Source organism: Diabrotica virgifera, chromosome 1 (assembly GCF_917563875.1).
Source record: "Diabrotica virgifera virgifera chromosome 1, PGI_DIABVI_V3a".
Lineage (NCBI taxonomy): Eukaryota > Metazoa > Arthropoda > Insecta > Coleoptera > Chrysomelidae > Diabrotica > Diabrotica virgifera.
The window spans coordinates 68,656,074-68,683,984 of NC_065443.1; the positions used below are offsets into that span (position 1 = coordinate 68,656,074).

The window sequence follows — 27,911 nt, forward strand, 5'->3', positions numbered from 1 at the left end:
TTAGCGTTCGAACAACCGGCCCTTTATAATAATAATTATTTTTAAAATGAATATAATAATTATAGGCGATGACTTAATTTTGGCATCATCATCACAAGACGCCTTCATCCGGCTTTGGCGTATATCTACAAAAAACCTAGGTATAGAAGTTCTTGAAAATGCCCGGTTACGAACAAAATCCGACACCTTCAACGTATACCTGGAATCCGTAATATCTGGCCACGAAGGCTGGATTTATTCTGTACAGTGGAGTCCAGATGGTAAACAACTGTTGTCTGCATCCATTGATAAGAGTATGATTATTTGGGAGTACGACGAAACTTCAGAATTATGGCTAGAAAAAATTAGAGTAGGAGAAATTGGAGGTAAGATATTTAGAGACATGTTTTTCATTAGGAATGGTCTTGAAATACACAATCGACAATTAGATTTTTCTGAACGATTATATACAGGGTTTTTGGTAAAGGATGGGTCATAGCTTAACCTGAGATTCCTGAGGTTAAAATAGGTCGATTTCGATTTAAGCTAAGTTACCTTAGTACGAAAGTTGATAATAACCGAAATACAGTGTGTCAAAGTTAAAGTTTTATTTTATTTATTTTTGAATATTTCCTACCAGGCATGGGATAATAACACGAAATTTGGTAAGCTTGGGTTTTTTGGGACGAGAAATCTAAATTCGCCACCAAAAATGATGAGGGTGCCACATACGCCTTTCAAGGCTCATTTAATAGGCTCAATTCTTTTTGAGATGGGTGGCATCCACCCCCAGGGTAAAAGCGCAAGTTGGCATCATGTCACCTTTGTTCCTTGAGGTATCCTGTAACTACTCACCAATTTTCATAAAAATCGATGGAGGTTCAGTGACTGCACTATGTGTAAAAACCTTCAGTGACTGCACTATGTGTATTGTTTTGATATTATATTCGCAGTATATTTTGAACATACAGCAGTATTGTAAATACTTTTAACTGAGAATATTTTAAAAGTTGGTAATTTATATTTTGAATGTTAATGACGTATTTCTCAAGTTTTTAGGCATCTACATAGTTATTGATTTTTTTAAATCCAGTTAATAGAGAGTTATCAAGTAATCCTAGGAGAATACTTTAACGCTATTTTACTGTATACTTTACATGTTATTTATAACGTTACCGTATTCTCATAGAGTTACTTGATAACTCTCTATTGAAACTGAAAATTTTAAAATAAAAATAATCATAGTCAAAATGGTAATTAAGTAACATGTTATATCTTTTTATCTATACATTAGTTTCAATGCAAGATGTTTGTTGGAAAGCTTATAAATCTGAAAACTATTTTAATTAAATGCACAACTGAAAAGTACTTCCACTTAACATGCAAAGGTAGAGAGAAAATTAATATAAAAAAACGCACATGACAATTTTACATTACAGTTTACTTAAATTCAAAATTAACGATTACAATATGCATAACAATAGTGGGAAAACTCTTTACAACATTAAATTATCAGTGATAAAATGACATTTTTTATTTCATACAATCTACCTGAAGTTTGGAGCAACGTTAGTGCAACTGATTCTCTTTAGGGAGTTGATATGTTCTTCTGTTAGCTGAGATATGTACCGATTTTTAATAAAGTTCATTCTTGAAAATGGTAAAAATCACCTCTTAATTAGCATCCCAAATGAAATTAATCATTAGCGCTTGATAAGTCACTTTACTTATGTATTACTTATATGATCTGTAAGTTTCATCGGTTCAAAGTGCTTATTTTTGAAAGGGCTGTAGTTGAAACGGCTTCAACGAGTCAATAATCATGAGTGTATGTAAATTTTGAACAGCCATTTCATTGTTTATATAGTAATAGTTGGTCAGCCCAATAGATAAATTTGTTTGATTCCAATTGAGACCGTCACCAGATGTCACCACCATTTCTGTCAGGGTGCAACGTCACGCGTAACTAAGATACATCCAAAATACATAGACACCAAGTTGGATACGATTCTATTCATAACACCCATATTAAGAAAAATAAATATCTGGAAGAATATATTTAGAAATTGAATTATTAATGCTGTCATGCTACTGTACATTTTAGCATAACATCATTAATTTAATTTCTAAATATATTCTTCCATATATCTATTTATTTTTCTTAATGTGTATGCGAGTTGGGGTGTTATGAATAGGATCGCATCCAACTTGGTGTCTATTCATTTTGGATGTATCTTAGTTACGCGTGACGTTGCGACCCTGACAGAAATGGTGGTGACATCTAGTGACTGTCGCAATTAGAATCAAACAAATTTATCTATTACTATCACCAACTATTACTATACAGGGTGCGCCAAACCTCTGGTTTTCTTTGATTACGGCTAAACTATGAGATATACAAAAAAATGTTTATAACAAAACTAATGTGTATCAAAGAGGTCTATATTCTAAAATTATTTTTGATTATACAAGGTGAGTCAGAACGACGGTATGAACTAAAGTTGTATTTTTTTAAATGGAACACCCTGTATATTAAATCATTTTTGAATATATTATTTAAAAATATGAAAAATTTGTATAAGGTCTTATAGGCCTAAAGTTAATAATTTTTGAAATATTTACATTTTTATTGAAAAAAATGGTAATATTTATAGGGTTGTGGATTATGTTTCCAAAGAAATAAAAATTTAAGTGATTAGTCAAAATTTTTAAAATATAGTGTTATTTTTCAATAATTTAATATTTTTTACCTTTAGCCATAAAATATACAGTGTGATCACTATTTGCAAATACAAAATTTTCTATTTTTTTTAAATGGGACACCCTGTATATTAGTTCTGCATTTTGTAGTAAATATTACAACCTTTCTTTTGGTATAAGGTTGTATGTACCTAGCATGTTTCGTTTTGTAGATATTTTAAAAAAAACTATAGATTTTACGTTTTTGCGGATTTTTTATTTAAAAATTTTTTTGCAAAAAAAATAATTATAATCTGGTTTTAGAAACATACACTAAAATATAAAATATGAAAATAAAAACGTAATTAAAGATTAAAATAAATCGTATGCTAGTACAATTCAATTGAATTTAATAACTTTAAATTATTTTACAAAAAATATTTTACCATTTTAATGAATGCATAAATTAGTTACTAAATTAAATAAACAACCAAATTTTAAATCAACCGTAGTAATTTTTCTACTACAGCAACTTTCCTGTACCAAATTAATTGTTAGTTAAATTGTATTTAGTTAAACTTTTAATTTACCTTTTAAATTTACTTACATACATCATACATCTTGAGAATATAAAAATTATTATAAAGTATGCTTTAAAACAGCTGAATGTTAAATGTATCAGCCAAATTATTTATTAATATAAATAGTATTTACTGGTGTCACAAAAGCTGGTAATACTTTTGTAGTTGAAATTTTTGTAACAATTTTTTATATTTTAAATTTTAATTTTTTAACCGAAAAATTTTTGGATATGACATTTGTTTTGGGCGAAACCATTAGAAATTATTACCAGCTTTTGTGACACTAGTAGGTACATAGATACTATTTACTTCTTAATATACTTCCATAACGTTCATTTGTTTCAAAGCATACTTTATACGTTCTCAAGATGTAGGTAAATTAAAAAGTTATTAACTGATCTTACTCGTAAATACAATATAACTAACAATTAATTTGGTACAGGAAAGTTGCTGCGGTAGAAGAATTACTACGGTTGATTTAAAATTTGGTTGTTTATTTAATTTAGTAACTAATTTATGCATTCATTAATATGGTAAAATATTTTTTGTAAAATAATTTAAAGTTATTAAATTCAATTGAATTGTACTAGCATACGATTTATTTTAATCTTTAATTACGTTTTTATTTTCATATTTTATATTTTAGTGTATGTTTCTAAAACCAGATTATAATTATTTTTTTTGCAAAAAAATTTTTAAATAAAAAATCCGCAAAAACGTAAAATCTATAGTTTTTTTAAATATCTACAAAACGAAACATGCTAGGTACATACAACCTTATACCAAAAGAAAGGTTGTAATATTTACTACAAAACGCAAAACTAATATACAGGGTGTCCCATTTAAAAAAATGAGAAAATTTTGTATTTGCAAATAGTGATCACACTGTATATTTTATGGCTAAAAGTAAAAAATATTAAATTATTTAAAAATAACACTATATTTTAAAAACTTTGATCTATCACCTAAATTTTTATTTCCCTTGGAAACATAATCCACAACCCTATAAATATTACCATTTTTCTCAATAAAAATGTAAATATTTCGAACATTATTAACTTTAGGCCTATAAGACCTTATACAAATTTTTCATATTTTTAAATAATATATTCAAAAATGATTTAATATATAGGGTGTTCCATTTAAAAAAATACAACTTTGGTTCATACCGTCGTTCTGACTCACCCTGTATAATTGAAAATAATTTTAAATTATAGACCTCTTTGATACACATTAGTTTTGTTATAAACATTTTTTTGTATATCTCATAGTTTAGCCGTAATCAAAGAAAACCAGAGGTTTGGCGCACCCTGTATAAACAATGGTCATACTAGGTTCAATAAGTATTGCGGTTTGATGAGAGGGAGTTGTTACTAGCATAATTTTTTTTTTGTTATGTTGGTACACTCTTCATATGAACGTATATAAAGTTTTATTTCAAGCTGTGAATTCATTATTTTTTTAGAAGTCATTAGTATCGATGTGTCACAGTATTTTTTACAGTGATTTTACAGTATTATCGTGCAGTCATTGAATTTTTATTTTTGGAAGGTTTAAAGGCAAAGGGAATCTATGAACGAATGTTAAAAGTGTATAAGGACTCTTCGCGCCTTCAATTAATACTGTAGAAAGTGAGTTGCTCAATTTAGACGTGGTCGTTCAAGCTTTGAAGACGATCCACTTCAAAGACTCCCAAAAACAGCAAGACCACCATAAATCGTAGAAAAAACACAGGATCTGGTATTGGAAACTCGTCGAGTAACTGAAAATGATTTAATAGAATCCCTAGGCATCTCATTCGGCAGCGTAAACAATATTTTGGCTAAAGTATTGGGTTTCAAAAAGCTTTGATCACAATGGGTGCCGTATTTGCTGACAACGGACCACAAACACATTCGAATGCGACTCTCTCAGCAATATTTAGGGCGTTTTCGAAAGGATAAAGTAGATTTTGTGAATCAATTCATCACAATGGATGATACTTGGTTTATCACCATGATCCTGAATCAAAGCAAAAGGTTTAAAGGTGGTAGAATCTGGTTTTTCGGCTCCAAAACGAGTTTATATCCAGAAATCGACCAAGAAGATTTTAGCATCAGTTTTTGGGATGTGAGAGGAATTTTTTTATGGATTACTTGCAAACTGATAAAATAATAAATTCTGGATATTATTGTAACCATTTAGACCAGCTGAATAAAAAAATCATGAAAAAAGACCCGGTTTGCAAAAGAAAAATCCTTTTTTATCAGGACAATGTACCGTGTTATATGAATATTTTACCAATGGCTAAAAACCATGAATTAAAGTTCGAATTGTGTAAGCATCCACAGTATTAATCAGATTTCGTTCCTAGCGACTTCTATTTGTTTCAATACCTAAAAAAATGTATGCGTGGAAACCGTTTTTCATTAAATGGTGAGTATATAACAGCTCTGGAAGCGTATTTTGCAGCCCTTCCTGATTCTCCCTTCAGGGATGGAATTAATAAATTGAAATTTCCTTGGAATATGTGTATTGATGTTCAGGGAGACTATACTAAATAATAAAGTGTATTTCAAGTCATAAAGTTGTGTTTTTCGTATCGAACCGCAAAACTTATTGAACAACCTATAGGCGAGCGGGAGATACCCCTAAAATGACAAGGTACTGACCACGGAGGGCCGAAGGGCTAATTTTATTCATACTTTATATTTTCGAGGGTGCTGAAAACGAAAATGAGGTTTGTTTTGAATTTTATGTGGGGGAACATTGTCAAAATCGCAATTTTAACCTAAAAATAAAAAAAAATCACGTTTTTTTTTGCGTTTACCTCGCTACAACTCTGTTCAATTTTATTATTTTTTTTTCTGAAATTTTTACAGTATATAGCTCTAACATTTCTGAAGACAACGGTACTTGCTTTAAGCTTTAATTCTTATTCTGATAAAGGTTATGAATTTTTCAAAGGGAAAGGTACGGATTTGTGCATTGCAAAGTTTTTAGACGAAATTTAAAATTTAGCCTTTTAATCACGTTTATGTTAAAGTAGAGAGTACAAAGAAGTTTTCTGGAAAATGTTTGATCAAAATGTTTTATAGAAAAAAAAAATAGTGCAATTTTTATTATCGACATTAGAAATCCCCGATATAACGGTTATTTTTCGAGATACTGACCATGTGTGGTGAATGGCTAATTTTGGTCTTAGATTATGTTTTTGATGGTGCTGAAAACGAAAATGAAATTTATTTTAAATTTTAGGTGAAGGAATATTGTCAAAATCGCAATTTTACCATAGAAATAAAAAAAAGTGAAATCACGTTTTTTGCGTTTAAGATTTAAGATTTTTGCGTATCTGCTTTAAGATTTTAGTCTTATTCTAGTAAATGTTATAAATTTTTTAAAGTACAAGGTACAGATTCTTGAATTGCAAAGTTTAATCGCAAAAGTTAAGAGGCCAAATTTAAAATTTATCTTATTAATTACGTTTATGTTAAAACATAGAGTACAAAGAAGTTTTCTGGAAAGTTTTAGTTACAAATGTTTAATAGAACAAACATTGCGCCACTTTTAATATAGACATTATACGTCTTAAAAAAAAGTGAAGTCACGAATTTTTACGTTTAACTCGCTACAACTCTGTTCCATTTTAATATTTTTTTTCTAAAATTTCTACGGCACATATGTCTTACCTTTGTGAAGACTATGAAAGTAACTGTAGTCTTTAAGTCTTTTTTTGTAAAAGTTATGAATTTTTAAAAATTAAAGGTGCAGATTCGTGAATTGCAGAGTTAAATCGCAAAAATTAAGTGACAAAATTTAAAATTTATCTATTTGATTACGTTTATGTTAAACCATAGAGTTCAAAGAAGTTTTATGGGGTGTTTTAGGTCTAGATGTGTTATAGAAAAAATATGGTGCAACTTTTAATTTTAAGAAAAACGTGGATTAACTTTTTTTATTTTTAGGGCAAAATAGCGATTTTGACAATTTTCTCCCACCTAAAATTCAAAATAAACTTGATTTTTGTTTTCGGCACCATCAAAACCATAAAGTAAGACCAAAATTAGCCATTCACCACCAATGATCAGTATCTCGAAAAATTAGCGTTATTTTGGGGATTTATAACGTAGATGTTAAACGTTGCACCATTTGTTTTCTATAAAACATTTTGATCCAAAACTTTCCAGAAAACTTTTTTGTGTTAAACTTATGTTTTATTTTTGAATTTGATTTAAAATCTATATTTCAAATTTTGTCAGTCAAATTTTGCGATTAAACTTTGCAATTCACGAATCTGCACCTTGTACTTGGTCTGGACGACATACGAACAGAGCAAATAAAGAACTTTGGACTAAAAACCGTAGAGTGGCTCGTAAAAATGATGAATTGCTGCATCCGTACATTACAAATCCCCAAAATCTGGAGAAAAGCTAGAGTGGTAGCCCTCTTAAAACCAGGGAAGGATCCGGCGGATACAAAGAGTTTTAGACCTGTATCTCTCTTGTGCCACCTTTTCAAGGCCTTTGAAAGAATGATACTGAACCGGATCGCAGAATATGTGGAGACTAAAATTATTCCAGAACAAGCAGGATTCAGACCCGGAAAGTGCTGCTGCAGTCAAATTCTTAATCTCACCCAACATATTGAAGATGGTTTTGAACGGAAGGAAATAACAGGAGTAGCGTTCATAGACCTAACTGCCGCCTATGATACAGTTAACCATCAACGGCTACTCGCAAAACTCTACGAAACTACAAAGGACTTCCGACTAACAAGGTTAGTGAAATGTCTCCTCCAGAATAGACGCTTCTACGTAACGCTCCAGTCCAAGAACAGTCGGTGGAGGGACCAAAAAAATGGGCTACCACAGGGAAGTGTCCTCGCGCCGTTTCTATACAACATATACACCAACGACCAACCCATACACCAACAAACAAGGCAATTTATTTACGCTGATGATACAGCGGTGGCAGCTCAGGGAAGAACCTTCAATGAAGTCGAAGTGAAGCTGACAGATGCCCTGGGAGACTTAGCTCTATACTATGATAAAAACCATCTGAAACCCAATCCCACAAAAACCCAGGTATGTGCTTTCCACCTGAGAAACAAGCATGCCCGAAGGTCGCTGGAGGTGGAATGGCGTGGTCAGATGCTGGAACACAACAAGACGCCAAAATACCTTGGCGTCCGTCTGGATAGAACTCTGTCTTACCGATACCACTGTCAAGATGTTAAGAAGAAAGTAAGTGCCAGAAATAATATCATCCGCAAGCTAACTAATACAAAATGGGGAGCACAACCACACACTCTCCGCACTTCTGCCTTGGCATTATGTTTTTCGGCCGCGGAGTTTGGAGCACCAGTATGGGCAAACTCTGCTCACGCAAAGAACGTCGACGTGGCTCTAAATGAAACGGTCCGTATAATATCGGGTTGCCTGAAACCGACACCTATCGAAGAGGTATACCCCATTGCTGGAATTGCTCCACCACCAATCAGGAGAAAGGTCACGTCAGAGGTAGAACGGAAAAAGCAGGAGACGGACCGAAGACACCCCTTATATGACCACCAAACTCAGCCAAGCAGACTAAGATCTCGGAAAAGCTTCCTGAAAACATCAAGATCCATCCCCGAAGCGCCAGAGACGCGCCGAATACACCTATGGCAAGCGTCAACTACTGCGACACATTTTCCTCCCTCGGAGGAAATGGCTGCTGGACACAATTTACCGTATCCGACTTGGAAAGCGCTAAACAGACTAAGAACCGGCGTTTCACGTTGTGCTAGTAACCTGAAAAAATGGGGATACCAGGAGGACGATACCTGCGACTGTGGCGCGGTTCAGACCAGCCGGCATCTACTATCATGCACAGAGATGAGAGAGACCTGCACAGAACAAGACTTAATTATAGCAAATGACAGGGCCATCTATGTGGCCAACCATTGGAAATACAGAATTTAAAGTTGTTGGTGTTCCGGACACGGAAAGTAAGTAAGTACCTTGTACTTTAATAGATTCATAACTTTTACTAGAATAAGACTAAAAACTTAAAGCAGAAACCGTTGTCTTCAAAAAAAGTGAGTGATATAATATATATTATAGTGTAGAAACTTTAGAAAAAAATATTAAAACGGACCAGAGTTGTAGCGAGCTAAACGCAAAAAAACGTGATTTATTATTTTTTTATTTTTAGGGTACAATTACAATTTTGACAATATTCCCCCACCTAAAATTTAAAATAAATTTTATTTTCGTTTTCATCACGGTCAAAAACATAATCTAAGACCAAAATTAGCCATTCTCCACCCATGGTCAGTACCTCGAAAAATAAGCGTTATATTGGGCATTTCTAATGTCGACATTAAAAGTTGCACCATTTTTTTTTCTATAAAACATTTTGCTCCAAAACTTTCCAGAAAACTTCTTTGTACTCTTTATTTTAACATAAATGTAATTAAAAAGCTAAATTTTAAACTTCGTCACACAACTTTTGCAATTAAACTTTGCAATGCACAAATCCGCACCTTTTCCTTTGAAAAATTCATAACCTTTAACAGGATAAGAATAAAAGCTTGTAACAAGTACCGTTGTCTTCAGAAATACTAGAGCTATATACTGTAAAAATTTCAGAAAAAAAAGAATGTGTGTGTACTTTGTACGCACGTAAGAAGTTATACTTCTATTATATGATTTAAACGAAATTAATATACTTTTTATTTATATTTTGTTTAAATATTAAACTAATTTATACTTACTACTTCTCAAACATTTTTATTAGAACAGTGCCAAAAATTAAAATAATAAAAGAATAAAACACACACAAACACATTAAACAAGCCACAAATGATGTCTGAACATTAATTGTCGAAAATTTTTTTAACTAAATACGTATTTTCTGAAAATACAATTATATAATAAATATACTTACAATCATAAAATGTATTAAAAAAAAAACAAAAAAGAAAGTTTCTATTGGGACTCGAACCAGCGCTGATAAGAGCGGTTGGTATTGGAATTCATTCGCCTTCTCCGCTTAGCCACGGACACTATGTGTCATTATTTACGAAGATCGACTAACTAAACGGATTAAACTTGTGATATTTTGATATTTTGAAAATTGATCAAATTATTTTAATTTTGAATTGAAATGATTTAGAATTGAAAAAATACAACAAAACATAGAGTAAAAAACAATATATTAGGTGAATATTGATAGAAATTTTGATGGTAGTCAAATTATATAAATAAAAGTATTACATACTATGTATTTTGGCAGATCAAATAGGTAGGTTTATACTCATGATACATTAACAATTATTACTTACCTGTTGCTTTTAAAAACTATTTAAAAGTCACTACAATATTATAAACTTTTTTGTTTCTGTCCTCACAACAATAAAACTAATATATTATACATTTGTTTACCTTTACCTCCAAACCACAGCTGCCATATCGGATAATTTTTGACATGTCATTTGAACATCCAATCAGAACAAAGTTATAATGCGCATGCGCCGGGCTGATAGGTTTTAACATATAAAAAAATCACCCTCTATCGCCGGTAAAGAAGTATAACTTCAAAAATATTAAAACGGAACAGAGTTGTAGCGAGGTAAACGCAAAAAAACGTGATTTCATTTTTTTTATTTTTAGGTTAAAATTGCGATTTTGACAATGTTCCCCCACATAAAATTCAAAATAAACCTCATGTTCGTTTTCAGCACCCTCGAAAATATAAAGTATGAATAAACTTAGCCCTTCGGCCCTCCGTGGTCAGTATCTCGAAAACTAGCGCTTTTTTGAGGGTGTCCTGCTCGTGTACTAGTATCTTAACCAATTTTCATATTAAAGAAAAACAAAATATTCAGAAAAGCAAAACCTGCATGTTTTTACACTTTGGGATATTTGGTATCACAACGGTCATCATCATCATTGGCTCTACAATCCATGGTGGATCTTGGCCTGTTCCAGAGTCAGCTTCCATTCTTTCCTATCCTTCGCCTTAGTTTTGCAATTCTGCAATTCTAACACTCGCAAGGCGTCTTCCACCTGGTCCTTAAATCGTGCTCTTCTTCTCACTTCATCCGGTCTATGGCTCACATCTGGTATCACAACGGTATCACTGATAATTATAAAGTTGTTTTGAAAAAAAAGGTATTTTTTTCAAAAGTGCAAAAAGGCAATATTGCTTCCAGTAAATCTTTCTACCATTTCGAATTCGTATGATGTTCCTTCTACTTCTACTTTAAACTTTTCTCCAAACTGACTCTAAACTTCTCTCTAAACTGACTACTTATCTGCCCATTCCATACATTTTGTTTTAGTTTATTTTATGTACAGTGCCACATCCTTCGTTGTTTTTACTATTCTCTGTAACATCTTGTGTACTCTTTTTTTTATTGTATTTTTTTTGTATTTTTTTCCTCTTGTCAGCACCACCACATCATCTACAAATGCCAAAATTTGGTGTCTGTTTTGATATAGGAATCCTGCTCTATTGTTTTTAACTTCTCGCAATATTTTTTCTTATTTAATTTTCTTATTAAATTCTCGCAATATTTTTTAACTTCTCGCAATATTTTTTTATTATCTAGGCATAAGTTGAAGCGTAATAATGACTTAATCTTTCGTTGACTATTTTGTCCTATGATTGACTGTTTATTTTGACTCTTCCTCTTTTAATTTCTTTCTCTTTATTCTACCGTATGCTTGCTGCAAGTCGATGAATAGCGCTATTGTTGTTGGTAAGCCGTTTTCATAGCTTTCTGCTTGGAATTCTCTATGAATCTTTGAAAAGTGTAAAAGCATTGATTAATAAATATAGGGGAGAAGATACGAAACTAAACGAGCGTTTATGTACGACACCAGTGGTTTTAGAAATAGATGGCGTTAGCAGCTTTCTAGGTGCGAGATTGAATTTACCTGAGACAACGATGAGACGTATTCAGGTAGCTTTGGTTATCGGAATTTGGGGTCGGCCGACTGGATTATAATAGAACGTATTTATTTCTTTTCATTCATTTATATTTGAGTTATCATTCAACTATTCAACGATAATAGTGGCATGAGCATGACAATCTTTAAAATAATTATTGAAGTTAGCACCTATTACTTTCTAAACTCGTTTTTAAATTAACAAGAATTGTAGTTGTAATTTGTCTTTTAATTTGAATTCTTGAAAGAAATCATTGAATATTCCAAATAAAAAAATTATTTAACGAGAAAAATACTCACTGGGTGATTTTAGATATTGTACATTTATCTTATTTGCCTCATAATCTTGATAAAAAATTAGGTAGGTATTTTCGTTAATTACAGTCTCTTCTGATGATTGTATATTTTGTTTGGAGATATTGCAACGGTATTTACTTAATATAAAATTGACTAAGTAAACCGCTCGGCCACTTTAAACTCTTCGAAAAAATGGTAAGGACTTAAGTTGTTGCGATTTCCTACAATTTCTTACAAGTTTTTTCATGCGGTCGATATTTTCCGAGTTAGGGGGAAAATCGTGACTAAGTATACTTATTGAATTATTTATTATTAACTTTACTTCTTAAAGGTGCCTTGTATTTCTGCGTAGGCGTCCACCGTGGATTGTATCGTCAGGTGAGATATTAGATAGTCAGGATTACCTACATTATTCTATTAAGAGTAATTTCATTAATATCATTCGGCGAACATTACGCAGCCATGACATCTTTTCCTAGACCTCTCTTACCCTCTATCTTTCCTTTGATTACCAGTTGCCGTATATCGTTCTCCTCGTAATATGTCCCTAAATATGTCCATGATAAAAAAAACTAAGTTTTCAATCTAATAGCACATAAAACAACATCAAAAGATGTTACTCTATATCCTACCATTTTAAAAATAATGGGAACCTTCTCTGGTAACACCTCCTAGGCTTCTACAATTTGCAAGCCATAACGGATGCTGAGACTATGTCTCAGGTCGTTCATGTCCATGATATTTTAAGCATTCGGTGCAGGCACCTCATTTCAAAGACTTCAAGTTTGTTTAATGGAGCCGGCCTTTAATATCCATGCTTTCATTCCATACAAGAGAAAAAGCCAAACGTAACACTTATCATATTGTATCTCAGGTAGAAATCCAACTTTCAGTGAACAGTCATAAGAGTTTGGAAGTCGCCATCCCATTTTTTATGGGAGATATTTTTCATTAAATTGAGGCCGTTTAAGCTGACAGTCGGAGTGAGTGTATATTGTCTTACGTCAAGAATGGAGAACCACTCAAATGATAGCGTTATTTACGAACGGTGATAGGGCAGACCACAGTAAATATAGAGGGATAAATTTACTGAGCACTATTATACTGAAACTCACAACAAAAATACTGATGGAGAAAATAATGGTGCTTAAATATATCGGTTCAACAACAAGGATTTAGAAGTGGAAGATCATGTAACGATGCAGTTTTTGTAATAAGGCAAACAGCGGAGAAATCATTAGAATATAATAAGCCAGCCTTTTTCTGTTTCATAGACCTAGAGAAAGCGTTTGATAGAATACAATTAAAAGATACGATACACCTACTATATAACAAAAATTTACCACTGGATATCATAAAACTGATAGAAAACATACATGTAAGAAATAAAATAGAAATGAAAGTCAATGAATAACAGAACCCATAGAAGCAAACACAGGAATCAGGCAAGGAGATTCACTAAACCCTCCATACTGTTTAAAATAAAGTTGGATGCAATAATAAAACAAGTGAAGAAAAAAAGAGGGTACAAAATGGGCGATAAAGAGATAAAAACACTCTGTTGCGTTGATGACACCGTGTTAGTAGCAGAGTGCAAAGTCGACCTACAAAGAATACTGCACGAGTTCAACATTAACGCAAAAGAAATGAATATGAAAATATCAGCCTAAAAAAACAAAAAACTTAGTAATATCCACAGAATCAATAAAATGCAAATTGGACAATCAAATTATACAACAAGTAATGACTTTCAAATACCTTGGATTAATAATAAATTAATCTATCACCCGACAACAATATCGAAGAAGAGGTTAAAGAACAAATAATTAAAGCCAGTAGAACGGCCGGATGCCTAAACGACACAATTTGGAAAAACAAACACCTAAGAGTGGAAACAAAGGCCAGAATATAATATGAGTCATTTATTAGACCAGTTTATGACTTACACTGCAGAAACAAGACCAGATACAAGCAAAACACAAAGACATCTGGAGACCAACGAAATGAAGATCTTAAGAAGGATTGCTGAAAAAGGACTACGGGACAGGGTAATAAGTGAGGAAATCAAATGCATATGTGGGGTAGACAATATAAATGCCTGGGTAAAGAATAGAAAAGAAGAGTGGAATCAACGCTTAAGCAGGATGTCTGAATCAAGGATAGTAAGAATAGCCAGAAGAAGTATAGGACGCCCAAGGAAAAGATGGAATGACAATTTAGGGACAGAATGAAAGGCACCGTTGAAGAAAAACAGGCAGTACTGCCTATATAAAAGAAAAAGAAGAAGAACAAATTCTTTAGGTAGATTTTCGGTAGTCTAATGTGCTTCTTTGGAGTTTTACTGATGATTACTGTTTTTGTTTTAGTGATTTAGCAATGTGATTGATTGCAATAAGGAAAAGTGCAACACTAAGAGTAGACCATTGAGGAATGCCGTTTAATTGGATTTTTGAGTCTAAAAGAACGTTATTTATTCGATTTGAAAGTTTCGTCTATATAGAAAATTATTAATAAATTATGTATTTCCTTGAATTGAACAACTCAATAGAATTCTTATATCTAATCCCCAAATGGTACGCGTTATATAATAAAAGATAGCCATAAGCCAAACATACATGATCACATCCAAATAACCCATGAATGACTCAATATCCACTAGGTTTTCTAATGTAGATGTGGACTTTCTAAAGTCACTTTGTATAGGGCTAGGTAGCTAGCAATAAGTCTAATACTATCTAGTAGCTATCAAGAGGATAAACTGACTAATTCTAATCAAGTTTTGTTCTAGAGTTTTTTCACTTTAAAAAATGGCGTTTGTATGAAATCTTTATACTCAGTATAAGCAGAGTTGTAGCTAATTAAAAGTAAGTTCTTATTCGTCAAATTCCAAATCGAATGTTTCAACGTGAAATAACAAAAAAAATAAAGTACATTTCGGGGAAAACTCATCGCAGCTTTTTTAAAGTGTTTAAAAAGCTTAATTTTTGTTTTTAAAAAAGTTTGTATCATTAGAAGTAAGCAAGTTACGCTGAAAATAAAGTTGGTCCTTTTTTTGTAACACCTAGTTTTAAAAAATCGTGAAAATCACCCGCTGAAGGGGAACTTGCGTAAAATTTTTAATTCGAAAGAGATGCTATAAATCACAACAAAACACAATTTAAAATGTATCAAAGAAAAAAGTCGTTTGTGTTTTTCGTTTGGCCCCTCAAGACGAATAAAATCAAATTATCGTTACCGCTTCACAAGTTACTTTACTTATGACAAGGCGAAAACGGTGGGTTCGTTGGGAAAAATATTCACATGAAATTTTTTTGTATAATTACATTCGTGAGACATCCCAGACTAAGGTTCAAAAGTCGCCCACGTGAAAAGTGGGCCAAATTATTTTTAACAATAATTGTTTTTAATCAAATTGCAAAAATCTATATTTTTGGCCCGGACAATTTTTTTGTAGTTTTTCTGGACCATTCTGGATAAAAAAGGTCTCTAAAAATTTTTCTCTAAAGTTGATCGTTTTTGAGTTATAAACAATTTAAAATTGAAAAAAAAAACGAAAAATGGCGATTTTCAAGTCTTAATAACTCGGTTAAAATTTATTATTATGAAAGTCAGAAAGTGACTAAATCAATGTTTAATGCCCCCCCTACAAGGTCCTGAAGAAATTTTTGTCATTCTTTTATTACTAAGCTGTTATTTTTAAGTAATAATATTGAGCGTCATGAACGTGGTTGCCGGCCGTAAATGCTGAGTGCGAGAGAGATGCCACTCCGGCAGTCCAATTGTGCATCTTACTTGCACTCACATTTATGGCCGCCTACCTCGTGCATGGCGCTCATTATTATTACTTAAAAATAACAGCTTAGTAATAAAATAATGACAAAAATTTCTTCAGGATCTTGTAGGGGGGGGGGCATTAAACTTTGATTTAGTCACTTTCTGACTTTTATAATAGTAGCTTTTAACCGAGTTATTAAGCCTTGAAAATCGCCATTTTTCGTTTTTTTTTTCAATTTTAAATTGCTTGTAACTCGAAAACGATCAACTTTAGAGAAAAATAATAAGAGACCTTTTTTATCCAGAATGGTCCAAAAAACCTACAAAAAAATGTCCGAGCCAAAAATATTGATTTTTACAATTTGATTAAAAAAAATTGTTAAAAAAATTTAACCACTTTTCACGTGGGCGACTTCCTGAACCTGATTCTGGGATGTCTCACGAATGTGATTGTGCAAAAAAATCTCATGAGAATATTTTTCCCAACGGACCCGCCGTTTTCGCCTTGTCATGATCTGTAAGTTTTATCGTAAATTTAGTTTTACAGTATTTTTTTTTGTTTTGAAAGAAAAATGCCTTTTTTTTCAAAATAACTTTATAATATTATCAGTGATACGAAATATCCCAAAGTGTAAAGGTCATATTCATAGGTCTGATTAATTTCATCTGGGATGCTAATTAAGAGGTGATATTTAAGATTTTGTTTACAAAAAAAGGGATCAACTTTATTTTGTGTGCAACTTTTACTAGAAACTTAAAAAAATAAAGCTGTTTTTAAACAATTTAAAAAGTTATGATGATTTTTCCCCGAAAAGTGCTTAATTTTTTGGTTATTTCACGTAGAAATATTCAATTTGGAATTTGACGAATAAGAACCTACTTTTTATTAGCTACAACTCTGCTCTTACTGAGTCTACGACTTCATATGCCATATATAAAACATTTTTTTCATTTTTTTATAAGCTGTATTTTTGCTATGAATATTTTTTTTGGCGAAATACTTCCTTATTTCCTCATGAAACATACTTTTTTTGAAACATGAATATATTCAGGCGCAAATAACTCGAAAAGTATTTACTTGTGAGGTCAAGACTAGTGAAAAAACTCTATAGTCAATTTATATTTTCAACGTTTTTGCAGAAAGCAGGTATTAATACAGATTAATATGATAGCGATCGTGCGTTAAAATTTTGAATACGGACCACGTAGAATAAGTGCTTGTTCTTGGCTAGCTTCAACAAATTTACGCTAGGCGCGCCACTATACAGGCAGATTTTAAAGGGAACAAAATAATGCACATGGTTTCGTATCTTCCTCCTATATTTATCAATCAACGGTAAAAGTATCATTACAAACTACATAAATATTACAATTACCTCTTAAGAGGAAACAGTAGCGATCAACAGGTAGCGAAAACGCGTTCCAAGATTGCGGCTGTAATTTTGAATATTTTTTCGAGATATTTGGCACACGTATTCGTAATATAATAAAGAATGGCGGTACAGAGCCCAATTTGAAAAATATATTAATATGTGGAAATTACTCTGTAATTAAATACAATATTAAAAAAACGAGTCTGTACCGCCATTAAGAAGAACAAAAAAATACACTTTCTTCAAATAAACTTTTTTATCCGATGCCTAGATTTTGTCTCATTTTGGAACTACTAATGAACTAAAAATTTTAGTAGTTCCAAAATGACACAAAATCTAGGCATCGGATAAAAAAGTTTATTTGAAGAAAGTGTATTTTTTTGTTCTTCTTAATGGCGGTACAGGCTCGTTTTTTTAATATTGTATTTAATTACAGAGTAATTTCCATATATTAATACATTTTTCAAATTGGGCTCTGTACCGCCATTCTTTATTATATTACGAATACGTGTGCCAAATATCTCGAAAAAATATTCAAAATTACAGCCGCAATCTTGGAACGCGTTTTTGGTACCTGTTGATCGCTACTGTTTCCTCTTAATAATTATATATTTTTAAGGTAACACTCTTGGTTTTTATGGTGGACTGTTCGGACCAGATGGCGATACAGTCCTTGGACACAGTTACCATGGCGCCTTCCACATATGGAAACACTCCGAGAAATTATCACAATGGATTCCTTGTGCAACGGTCGGAGGTCACTTCAACGAAGTAACGGACTGTGCGTGGGAACCACATGGACAATTTTTATTTACGACCAGTGCGGATCAGACAACTAGGATTCATGCTCCTTGGAAACGGGATAAAGAAGAAGTAAGTATTTAGGTATAATAATAGTAATATATAATAATAATAATGTCGGAGCTGATTATAAAGAACGCCATGGCTCAGTAGGAAAGATTCTTCACCAAGAACTTGGTAGCACACTGAGACTTCTTCAAACCGACCATCTCCCTTATAGCCGGAGATATAGAAGCGGATTTTGCTCGTGATAAGTAATATGGACAAACTATACGGGAATATGTTGAATTAGTTGTGTACATGACTTCCAACGGGCGGAAACCAGAGCGGGGGACGAGGGTAGTTTTAAGGGGTCAAAGTCGCGGTTTTTATTTTTTTTTTGTGACGCTCATGAACGAGATAGTGCACCAAAATTTGGGAATAAGTAGGTCATAACGTAACTAAGTAAAATCTCCAACGAATATAATAATTATAAGCCGTTTTTTGTGACGTTCGGGATCGAGATAGCGCACCAAAATTTGCAAATAAGTAGACCATGACATAACTAAGTAAAATCTCCAGAGGCGGAAACCAGAGCGGCGGATGAGGGTAGTTATAAGGGGTGAAAGTCGCGGATTTTATTATTTTTTTTCTGACGCTCATGATCGAGATAGTGTACCAAAATTTGGGAATAAGTAAGTCATGATGTAGCTAAGCAAAATATCCATGTGCGAAACGCTGCGAGGGGAACAAAGGGGTGGGGGCAGTGGTGAATACATATATAAATTATAGGGGGTTTTTGTGACGTTCGTGATCGAGATAGTGCACCAAAATTTAGGAATAAGTAGACCATGACACAACTAAGTAAAATCTCCATGGGCGGAAACCAGAGCGGGGGACGAGGGTAGTTATAAGGGGTGAACGGCGCGGTTTTTATTATTTTTTTTTGTGGCGCTCATGATCGAGATAATGCATCAACATTTGGGAATAGGTAGGTCATGACGTAACTAACCAAAATCTCTAGGGGCGGAACGCTGCTTTAGGGACAAATGGTTGGGGCTTGGGGGCAGGGGTGAAAACCAGAGAACAACGACCACATGTGAAACTTGTTTTCTTGGTGCACGCTCAATAGGGTGGTGCGAAAAAAGTCAAGTTGATAATTCGGTGTCGCTATAGTGCGGAAAAGTTGCGATTGGTAATTACAAGAAAAACAAAAAAACAATTATTCAAATCGGACTTTATCTTCCGAACCAGCAACGGGCCAAAAGATTATGAAAAAATGAAATGTTACCCTTTTTTCAAATTTTTTTATTTATTCTTCATGTACGTTTTATTTATCGCTATAGTAAAATTTATTTACAGTTTGCATGGTTGAGTGATAAAAAAATAGTTTTACGCATTTAACGAATATCTTCCGGTCCCGCAAGGTTAATCAAAATCTATAAAAATTGGAAATTTTTTATGATTTTGATAAATTAAAAAGCATTTACTTACTCATTTTTCTGCTACATTGTGAAGCTCTTCGCTTATTTAGATATTGTATGACAATTTTTAAACAACCCAGAACTCACAACGAGGAGGTAATTGCACTTCTAGCTCCACTCCACACCCTTCTCTCCAACTAACCAATGAATGTGTTTTTTGCATTATTTACATAAATGTACATTTCTTTTTTATCGGTTTGTGTCCAGCTTTTAAACGCCAACTTTGTATTGTGATTTGGTGGTAAAATCTGGCAGCATGGACCTTGATTTAAGTGTTGCCACGATGAATCCATCTCTTTATTGGGGCCCACATACATTAGACATTAGACTATTAGACGATGCTTCCATGACCAACTTTGCGCACCGCTCGATAGCTTGCGTGTGGCAGGGATATTTTTGTACATTACGACATTACTGTCTGGTATGTCGATTGATGTAATGCAGGAACTTATATCTTCATTTGAAACTCTTCGAAGAACTGGTGGAGAAGATAGTTTTGTAACATTCCAGTCTATTATTTCACTGTAGTCCTCTGTGCTTGAAAATTTAAAGTAGGAGGGATGAAACTAATACTTTTGCTCTTGGCTTTAGTCTGTCCGGCTTTTAACACTCTCCTTAGCCCTAGCTCTCTAATGTGTTTCCGTTCTTCCTACTACTTGAAATTTTGAAGCACAGGACTAAACTAAAATAATAGACTGGATCGTTGCAAAACTATCTTCTCCACCACTTCCTCGAAGAGTTTCAAATGAAGATATAACTTCTTGCATTATATCGGGCGACATGCTAGACTGGAATGTCCAAAATTATCCCTGCCACACGCAAGCTGACGAGCGTTGCCTAAAGTTGGTCACGGAAGCATCGTCTAATGCTAATGTATGTGGGCCCCAATCAAGAGATGGATTCATCAGGACAACACTTACATAAATCAAGGTCCATGCTGCCAGGTTTTACCAAGAAATCACAATACAAAGTTGGCGTTTAAGAACTGGACACAAACAGATGAAAAAGAAATGTACATATGTAAATAATGTAAAAAACACACACTAATTGGTTGGTTGGAGAGAAGGGTGCGTGTGGAAATAGAATTTCAACCACCCCCTCATTTTGAGTTCTGAGTTGTTTAAATATTGTCATACAATATCTAACCACGCGAAGAGCTTCACAATGTTACCGAAAAAGAGACAACCAAAAAATGTTTTTTAATGTATCAAAACAACAAAAATTTCAAATTTTTATCTATTTTGATTGACCTTGCTGGATCGGAATATATTCGTTAAATGCGTAAAACTATTTTTTTTTATTACTCAAACATGCAAACTGTAAATAAATTTTACTATAGCGATAAATAAAACGTACACGAAGGGTAAATAAAAATTTTTGAAAAAAGGTAAAATTTCATTTTTTTCATAATCTTTAGGGCCGTTGCGGGATCGGAAGATAAAGTCCGATTTGAATAATTTCTTTTTTGTTTTTCTTGTAATTATCAATCGCAACTTTTCCGCATTATAGCTACACCGAATTATCAACTTGACTTTTTTCGCACCACCCTAATGCTCAAATCAGTGTATTTAACTTGAAATAACAGAGAAACGGTCGATTGTAGGTGTATAATGCTACCAATAACTTTTGTTGTGCTTGAAAAGACCTTTATAATAAGCAATATTAAATGTCGATTACATTCAAACTATGCGAGGCAAACTGTAAAAAATTTGATGACTAACGTATTTTAAGAAAAAAAATGAGAAGTATATTTAACCCCTCATCCACAAGAATTTAAATGCGTCGTTTTCCTTCTACAATACATTTTACTATAGTGTTCTTTTTATGTTCAAGAGCGGGTTTAAAATGAATGGTTTTTGAAAAAAAATAAGATCAAATTATTGAGCGCATTTTTAAATTTTATTAAAAATCTTCCTATTTCTCCATGTAACCCGAAAATGATAAGAGATGCCATACAAAAATGTAGGTTTCTTCTAGATATTTTTATTTTATTTTTTATAGCAGTATCTCTTATCATTTTCAAGTTACATGGGGAAAAAGGAAGTTTTTAAGAAAATTTAAATATGCGCTCTATAATTTGATCTTATTTTTTTCAAAAACCATTCATTTTAAACCCGCTCAACTTTTTGAACATAAAAATAACACTGTAGTAAAATGTATTGTAGAAGAAAAACGATGCATTTAAATTCTTGTTGATGAGGGGTTACATATACTTTTCAATTTTTTTCTTAAAATTCGTTAGTCATTTTCAATTTTTTGCAGCATATCTCTCTTAGTTTGAATGTAATCGGCATTTAATATTGCTTATTTGAAAGGATTTTTCAAGCACAAAAAAAAGGTATTTGTAGCATTATACACCTAAAATCGACCGTTTCTCTGTTATTTCAAGCTGAATACACTGATTTGAGCATGCACCAAAAAACAAACTCTTTTTACCTACCATATCTCTTTTTGTGTTATAACTAGAAGATTGAAGAAGGAACGAATCTCTTTGTTTTTTTATGAACTACAAAAATGTTTTATATAATTTTTTAGTTAGATGCATTGTTTTTAAGGTATTCGCAAAAAACCGTTTGAAAATGTGTTATATTTCAATGAAAATGGCCAATTTTCAACCACGAATAACTCAAAAAGTATTGAGTTTTCGAAAAAAAAATTATAGAACAATTTTTGCTTAGAATTAGGTTCTCTAGCAACTTCCGTAGTTGTTTAACCAAAAAATTTTCCACCCCCGAGAAGGGGTGGGAACCGCCCCCAAGACAAAAGCACACATTGGCTAGGGTAGACTTTGAATAAGGAGATATTTTCAGCTATTCCTAAAATGTCATTAAAAGTAATGCAGTAGGATAGAATTCGGAGGTAATAACCTGTTCTTGCTCTCATTGACTGCCCTAAAGTTAGGGGAAAGCCAAAGAGCTGCATCCGCCATGTCTCGGAGACTAGTGTACTTATACGTGTAACTATTTTTTTTTCTATAGTTGAAGACATTATGTGGAAGCTGTTGATGTAATAAAAAAACTTTTTGAGATGTAACCTCCTTCTTCCAAACGAACGATACGATGAGTACCTGCTGAATGTTGAGCACGTAAAAATCCACTTTACATTTTATTTACATTTTATATTTTAGGTAACTTGGCACGAGATAGCTAGACCTCAAGTTCATGGCTATGACATGAACTCAATAGCAATTATTTCAGGATATCTTTTTGCTTCCGCCGCTGAAGAAAAGGTTACACGAATTTTCGAGGCTCCGACCAATTTCATAGAAAATCTTAGAAGGATATGCCCCATTACAGATGATAAAGAAGGGGATGAGATCATAAAATCATCAGGTATATAAAATACGTCTACTTAATACAGTGATGAGTGCGCTAAAAACTGGCAAAGTTACGGAAAAGACGTAAAACACAATACGTTGTGAAATAAAAAGAGACGAAACTAGAAGTTGTGGGATAAATCAATAGAAACCTATAAATTTACATTATATTGATAGTTTCCCACCTTTAGATATACCGGAGTCAAACAGCCGCAGGAGAATTTTATAAAATTCTCAGTTCTCAAACTCCTCCGATACGTCTCATGCTGGGAAACTATCAATATAATGTAAATTTTATAGGTTTATATTGATAATTTCCCACCTCTACTAGTTTCATATCTTTTTATTTCACAACGTAGTATGTTTTCCATCTTTTCCGTTATTTTGCCGGTTATTAGCGAGCTCATAACTGTATATAATCATGTTTATTTAATTTGATCGTTTATCATTTCTAATTTGGTTTCATATCTGTTAAACTTTAGGTTCTTTCGTCATTCATAAGACCGTATTTCTGAACTTATGAAGTTGTTAATATTCTTAGTTACTTGGTGTAATGTGTACAGTGATGAGTGCGTTAAAAAGCGGCCAAATAACTCAATAGATGGAAAATAATACGCTATGAATTAAAAAAAGATGAATCTAGTACAGGTGGGACATTGTCGTTAGCAACCTATAAATTTACATTACATTATATGATAGTTTTTCACTTTAGACGTTAGCCTAAGAGCTATATAGTTGACTTGAGTCATAATAATTATACCTACGTTTAATATGACGTTTAGTAAAATATTTTAAGTTTTTTTATTATTATGGTAGGGGAGCCCAAGCGGGGATTTTTGCAGTTATGCGATCGCGTCAGATTATCACATGAGGAGAAACCTTGTACCCTGTAAATGTACCTCTACCATATAGGCTCTTAATACAGGGGAGTTCGTTAAGGGGGATCCGAAAACAAAATATATCCTTAGAAAAAGTCGAAATCGTCAGATTAAGATAAGGTAAGTTAAGTACATGCAAAACAGTGTATATTAAAAAAATCTGACGATTTGAGCGGGGCGTAACGAAATGGGCGAGTCACAGAGTTTCACAAAAAATGCGAATATTTCGCGAAATGAACGTCAAATAGAAAAACTAAAAAATACTGTTTTCGGTCTAGTAGGATGTAGACTAATAGTTTTAGTGTTCTTTTATGTGCTATCAGATTGAAAACTTAGTGTTTTGCTAGCAGTTGCCGCTAGGGCATCCCTGCCATTTCGTTCGTTGCAATCCGTAACTGCACGCCGGGGTTTGTCCTGGTTGGGTCAGAGGGAGCAGCATATGTGCCTCCTGATGGCAGAATAATAAGTTTCGAAACCGGTAGAGGTGCTTGCTGAACTCTCTGATCGAACTAGAATATACTGCGGCTGTAGTTTCGTGTTGCAACAAAATTGAAAATGGTTATTCATTTTTGATTTACATGTTTACTCCGATTGGAGTACGAATGGAACCATTCTCGTTGGAACTAGTGATGTTGAAAAAGTAACTATTCGTTACAAAGTACTCGTTACTTACGAATACCGAAAGTAACGATTACTATACAGAGAGGCAAATCGTTACTTTGATTACTCTTATTACTTCGTTACTTCGTACCAATCGTATCAGAGCTAGTAACGACTATTGTATCTACTTTGATTACTCTAATTACTTCGTTACTTCGTACCAATCGTATCAGAGCGAGTAACGATTATTATATCTACTTTGATTACTTTGATTACTCTGATTACTTCGTACCAATCGTAACAGAGCGAGTAACGACTATTGTATCTACTTTGATTACTCTGATTACTTGGTACTTCGTGAAGGTCGTTATTATATCGGAATACCTATACAAAATACCTACCTACTGAGAAATACGATTCTCGATATGATTACCGGTACTCAAATGTAAAAGTAACAAAAGTAATCATAGTAATCAAATCATTTTTATCCCTTAAACAGATCGGTGAAGGTCGTTGTTATATCGGAATACCTATACAAAATAGCTACCTACTGCATACGATTCTAGATATGATTACCGGTACTCAAATACAAAAGTAACAAAAGTAATCATAGTAATCAAAGTAACGAATACTGTAATTGATTACTTTATACAAAAGTAACAATTTGTAACGAATACTCGAAAGTAACTATAATCAACATCACTAGTTGGAACTTTACCGCGCTGAGCAGATCGGATGTGAATTGTAAATTGTAAAATTCCCTCATCTTCTTTAGTCTCAGCATCCGTTATGGCTCGCAAATTTTAGAAGCCTCGGAGGTGTAACCAGAAAAGGTTCCCATTGTTTTCGGTCTGGTGGGATGTAGAGTAATATTTTTAGTGTTGTTTTATGTGCTATTAGATTGAAAACTTAGTCTTTTGCTAGCAGTTGTCGCTAGAGCATCCCTGTCATTTCGTTCGTTGCAATCCGTAACTGTTCGCAGGGTTTTCTCCTGGTTGGGACAGAGAGAGCAGCATATGTGCCTTCTGATGAGAGACTAATAAGTTTCAAAACCGGTAGAGGTGCTTGATGCACTTTCTGATTGGACTAGAATATAATGCGGCTGTAGTTTCGTGTTGCAACGAAATTGAAAATGGTTATTCATTTTTAAAAAATACTTGTTCAATATTTTTTAACAATCTATCGAATATGATGAACCTCGCGATATTTCGCGAAATGACCATCAGATCGAAAAACTGCAAAATACACGTATTCAGTATTTTTGAAAAATCTATCGAATCGTACCAAACACGAACCCCCACGGAGGAGGGGTGGGAGGTTACTTTAAAATATGAAATAGGAGTCCCCAATTTTTATTGCAGATTTAAATTCTTTACGTAAAAATAAGCAACTTTTATTCGAAACATTTTTTCGAATTATGTTTAGATGGCGCTCGCCATAATCGGAAAAAACGATTGTTGGAAATGGAAAGCTAAATTAAAAAATGGAAAGTTCCCACTAAAATGAAAAACTTTACTACTTTTTTTGGTTTTAGGACCTACTCTTCACAACCCAATAGGTTCCCATAACGCTAGAGTAATTGCAAATTTAGCATACTTTCTTCCCCTACTATTAGTTTGATTTATAATTTATAATGGCTACTAAATAGTGTTTTTTAGTAGTATCTGTCTTAATTTATTTAATAATTTTTTCTGACATGGAAAATTAAAATATAATGTTTTTCAACGTCATGCGTATAACTATGACTGAAGTCAACTATACACTGCTTTTAAATCAGGAGGAGTAAACTCAAAACTGTCTCTTGTCATTTCGTGTAAAGTTATAAACGATTTAAAACCGGAAACATACGAAAATAAGCATTTTTGGGGCTTGGTGTAAATGGGGCCATAGTTAATTATTATTTTTTTGGTTGACAAGTGCCTAAATGTAAGTTTAAACATTCAGTATCAAGATACCAAAGTGTAATCTGGGCTTACTTAAATATAAAACGTTGTTTTTGGATTGTTAATTATGCGCGTCTACTCGATTTTTAAGCCGATGCGGCGCGCCGCACTATATGTAGCATCTCTGTCGCACTTATTTGTACATAAATTGTGCACAATACAATTTTAAGAAATGTGAAATATTTGTTCGGAATTTTTCGCGTAAGTACGTATAATTTGTATACGTGTAATTGCGACACAGACGCTCCATATAGTGCGGCGCGCCGCGGTGGCTTAAAAATGCCGTGGACATGCATTATTAACAATTAAAAAAAAAAACGAATTGAAATAAGCCCCGATTACTATTTAGAATCTTGATATTGAATATTCAAACTTCAATTTAGGCACTTGGCAACTCAAAAAAAAACCATCTTTTTCCAACCTCCCAAATTCGTATTGCATTTTCGAATTTTAACTTTCCGATTACCAACCTTTTTTTTTTCTTACACGGATGACCAACGGGGGTCAAAAATGACCCCCGGTCAAAAATGAAATTTGACAAAGAAATTAAGTTGTTTGCTTGGCAACTCAAAAAAAACATCTTTTCCAACCTCCAAAATACGTATTTTTGCATTTTCGGATTTTAACCTTCCGATGACCAACCTTTTTTTCTTACACGGATGACCAACGGGGGTCAAGAATGACCCCCGGTCAAAAATGAAATTTGACAAAGAAATTAAGTTGTTTTAAGAAATAAAATATAAATGTATTTATAATTTTAAAATATCGATATTATATCAATAAATAAACATTAGTAAAACACATTTTTAAATACTGAATAAAAATAGACATAATTTTGAACTTAAAACTAAAGAAATTTGAAAACATACACTAATTTGCGTCGCTACAGGTATAACAAACAATTTTTTGTTAAATATTGGAATGTTCCTTGCAGACAATGTTTGCATTTATCGTGTTTCGATGTGAATTTTGCTGTCGGATGATCGACTGCAAATTTTACACCGGCCACGTTTTTCTGGGATTTTCAGTTGGCTCTGCATCTTCAGAATATTCTGAAATTTTTGTTAGTACCATATCTATGAGTGTTTGAATATGTTTAAGAAAACCTTGACGCAGTAGGCCTTGTATAAAGGGTGTAACTAGCTCAAGGGCCAAATCTTGAAGAAAGAGCCACCTTGGAAAAGGTTTTCCTTTTTCGTAGTCTTCATACTTATCTATGTACAGGGCAAATGCATTTATAGTATTTTTACTACAAAAACGTTATTACGTAGGTCAAAATTTTTGACGTAAGAGAACTGTCAAAACATTAGAAT

General features: G+C 33.0%; 1 protein-coding gene across 1 annotated transcript in view; it reads left to right on the forward strand.

Moving 5' to 3' along the window:
- The window catches only part of LOC114335362 (elongator complex protein 2), a 53,422-nt gene that overhangs the window by 15,362 nt on the left and 10,149 nt on the right, over positions 1-27,911 (forward strand). The window contains exons 4-6 of the mRNA XM_028285590.2: positions 66-365; positions 18,217-18,470; positions 22,989-23,193. Of these exons, the coding sequence (XP_028141391.2) occupies positions 66-365; positions 18,217-18,470; positions 22,989-23,193 (759 nt within the window). The remainder of the gene's footprint in view (positions 1-65; positions 366-18,216; positions 18,471-22,988; positions 23,194-27,911) is intronic.